Source organism: Ammodytes marinus (assembly GCF_949987685.1).
Source record: "Ammodytes marinus genome assembly, chromosome: 16".
NCBI classification, from domain to species: domain Eukaryota; kingdom Metazoa; phylum Chordata; class Actinopteri; order Uranoscopiformes; family Ammodytidae; genus Ammodytes; species Ammodytes marinus.
The window spans coordinates 571,102-573,601 of record NC_137220.1 but is presented as its reverse complement, the minus strand read 5'-3'; the positions used below and the strand labels follow the sequence as shown (position 1 = coordinate 573,601).

At 46.4% G+C, this 2,500-nt stretch overlaps 1 protein-coding gene across 2 annotated transcripts in view; it reads right to left on the bottom strand.

Annotated features, from left to right (window-relative positions):
* The window catches only part of LOC307262519 (integrin alpha-3-like), a 47,427-nt gene that overhangs the window by 23,764 nt on the left and 21,163 nt on the right, over positions 1–2,500 (bottom strand). For both annotated transcript variants that reach the window (XM_080043417.1, XM_080043418.1), the window contains exon 16: positions 1,831–1,977. In XM_080043417.1, coding sequence (XP_079899543.1) covers positions 1,831–1,977 — 147 coding nt within the window. The remainder of the gene's footprint in view (positions 1–1,830; positions 1,978–2,500) is intronic.

Below are 2,500 nucleotides of genomic sequence, written 5' to 3'. Positions count from 1 at the left end.
TTTGAGCACGAGTCTAGAAACCACGTCCTGCATAAAGTGGCAAACAGGTTGCCACTACACCAAGGACTATGAAAAAGTTAAAAGCGCTATTCTAAGAACTTACGAGCTTGTTCCGGAGGCGTACCGCCAGCGGTTTAGAGGCCTCAGTAAACAGGATGACCAAACTTATGTAGAGTTTGCGAGAGAAAAGGAGATCAGTTTTAGTTCTTGGTGCAGATCACAGAAAGCGGAAACTAAGGAGGATCTTAGACAATTAGTGTTGCTCGAGGACTTTAAAAATTGTCTGCCTAGTGCCGTGTGTAATTATCTCAATCAGCAAAAAGTAGCCTCTCTTGATAAAGCTGCTGTTTTAGCAGACAAGTTTGTATTGACAAACAAGGTAAACTTTGATGACGACCAAGGTGAGAGAAAAGGAAGGGCTGATTTTAATAGACCTCTGTTTTCAAAATCTCCTCCCCCGGTTTCTACAGCTTTCACTAGAAGGTCGGCTACTGTGAGTACTCCCTTGGAGAAGACTTGTTTTTATTGCAAGGAGAGTGGTCACTTCGTTGCCGATTTCCCTGTTTTGAGTAAGAAAGAAGAGTCCTATAAGCCTGTTGCCTAACTAAAAGTGGTGAAAAAGTGTGCTGTCGCCCAACACATGGACCAGTCCGCTCAAAAGAATGAGCTGGCTGGCTCTTCTTCTTTCCTCATGGATGGTTTTGTTTCTCTTGTCACTGACCCTTCAAACAAGAAACCGATTAGGATTTGGAGAGATTCCGGTGCTTTTCAGTCTTTGATTCTACAGGACTTCTTACCGTTTACTGACCAGTCTGAGTTGGGCTCTAATGTCCTCGTCCAAGGGTTTGGGGGTGGGTATTTGTCCCTGCCTATGCATAACCTTAAACTTGAAACAGGTCTGGTGTCTGGGGAGGTAGCTGTAGCTGTGTGTCCAAGCCTTCCAATTGAAGGGGTGTCCTTCATCTTGGGAAACGACTTAGCCGGTGGTAGGGTCCTTGCAGCTCCTGAGTTTGTGTTGCACAATAGAAGCTTTGAGAGGGACCATGGGGGGCAGAAGGGAAGGGCTGTGGTTAAAAGGGTTTCAAAGCCTCCTCCCAAGGCCTTTGCAGCTAGGAGGTCCAGGGCTCCCCTAGAGCGTGCTTGTTTCTATTGCAGGAAGGTCGGTCACCTTATTGCTGTTTGCCCTGTCTTGAGCAGGAAACAAGAGCGTAGTAAGCCTGTTGCTGTTACACCAGACATTGAGCATCCCGTCAGACAGTCTGCCGGTTGTGTTGCGGTTGGTAGTGAGTTAAAGAAAACGACTGACTCTGTTATTGCACTTTCAGACACATCCCAGACTATTGGTGAGCCCAAGCAGAAGATTCCCCTAGCTCCTTTACATCCTGTGCCTTCGGTCTCCAGTGGGGGACATTTCTGCAGTCGGGTGGTATCCTTTTTAATGATTTTGTGCTGCTTGGACTTTGTGTGGCTTGGTGGTTGCCAGAGCAACCGTTTTAAGGGGGGGGGGGGGGGTGTGTTATGTGTAGATCTGCTCTATGCTTGCAGGGCTCCTGAAGCCCCTCCCTCACCTCGTTGACTGCCACCTGCGCTGCCTATTTAAGCCTGGAGGCTTAATTAACTCTCTCTCTCCAGCCAAGGCCAGCAGCATGGCTCCCATTCACCTTTTTGTTAAACCTTTGCTACAATAAACACCATTTTCTTACACTTTTACCATTGGTTGGACTACTCTATGTTGCTTCCTCGAGCCGGTCGTAACACAGACAGACAGACGGATAGACAGACGGACAGAGAGAAACACAGACAGACAGAGAGATAGACAGACAGACAGACCTGTGTTCTGATGGGTCTTGGGGTCTGGCTAAGCACTGGAAGGCGTTTCATCTCCACTACCGAAGAGTTCCTCTTCTGGTGAATCTTCTCATGTAAAGACGCGTTCAGAGAAAACACCAACGGCTCCACTTTATCTCTGACAGGACTCTGCACACACACACACACACACACACACACACACACAGACAGACAGACAGACAGACAGACAGACAGATAGACACACACTCTCACACACATGAATTTTGTGCCTTTGAATTTAACTCTTCAAATTCAGAATAAAAGGTTTAAGTTTAAAGAACGTTGATGTAAAATTCAACAAATAAAATTCCACTGAGATTTTGACTTTGACTAAATACAGGATTAAACTGTAAATTAACCTTTACAAAACAGTTGGTTCTATAGTGCCTGTGTGTGTGTGTCTCTCTCTCTCTCTCTTTCTGTGTGTGTGTCAGTGTGTGTGTGTGTGTGTCTCTCTCTCTTTCTGTGTGTGTGTCAGTGTGTGTGTGTGTCTCTCTCTCTCTTTCTGTGTGTGTGTGTCTCTCTCTCTCTTTCTGTGTGTGTGTGTGTGTCTCTCTCTCTTTCTGTGTGTGTGTGTGTCTCTCTCTCTTTCTGTGTGTGTGTGTGTGTCTCTCTCTCTCTCTCGCTCTCTCTCTCTCTCTCTCTCTCTCTC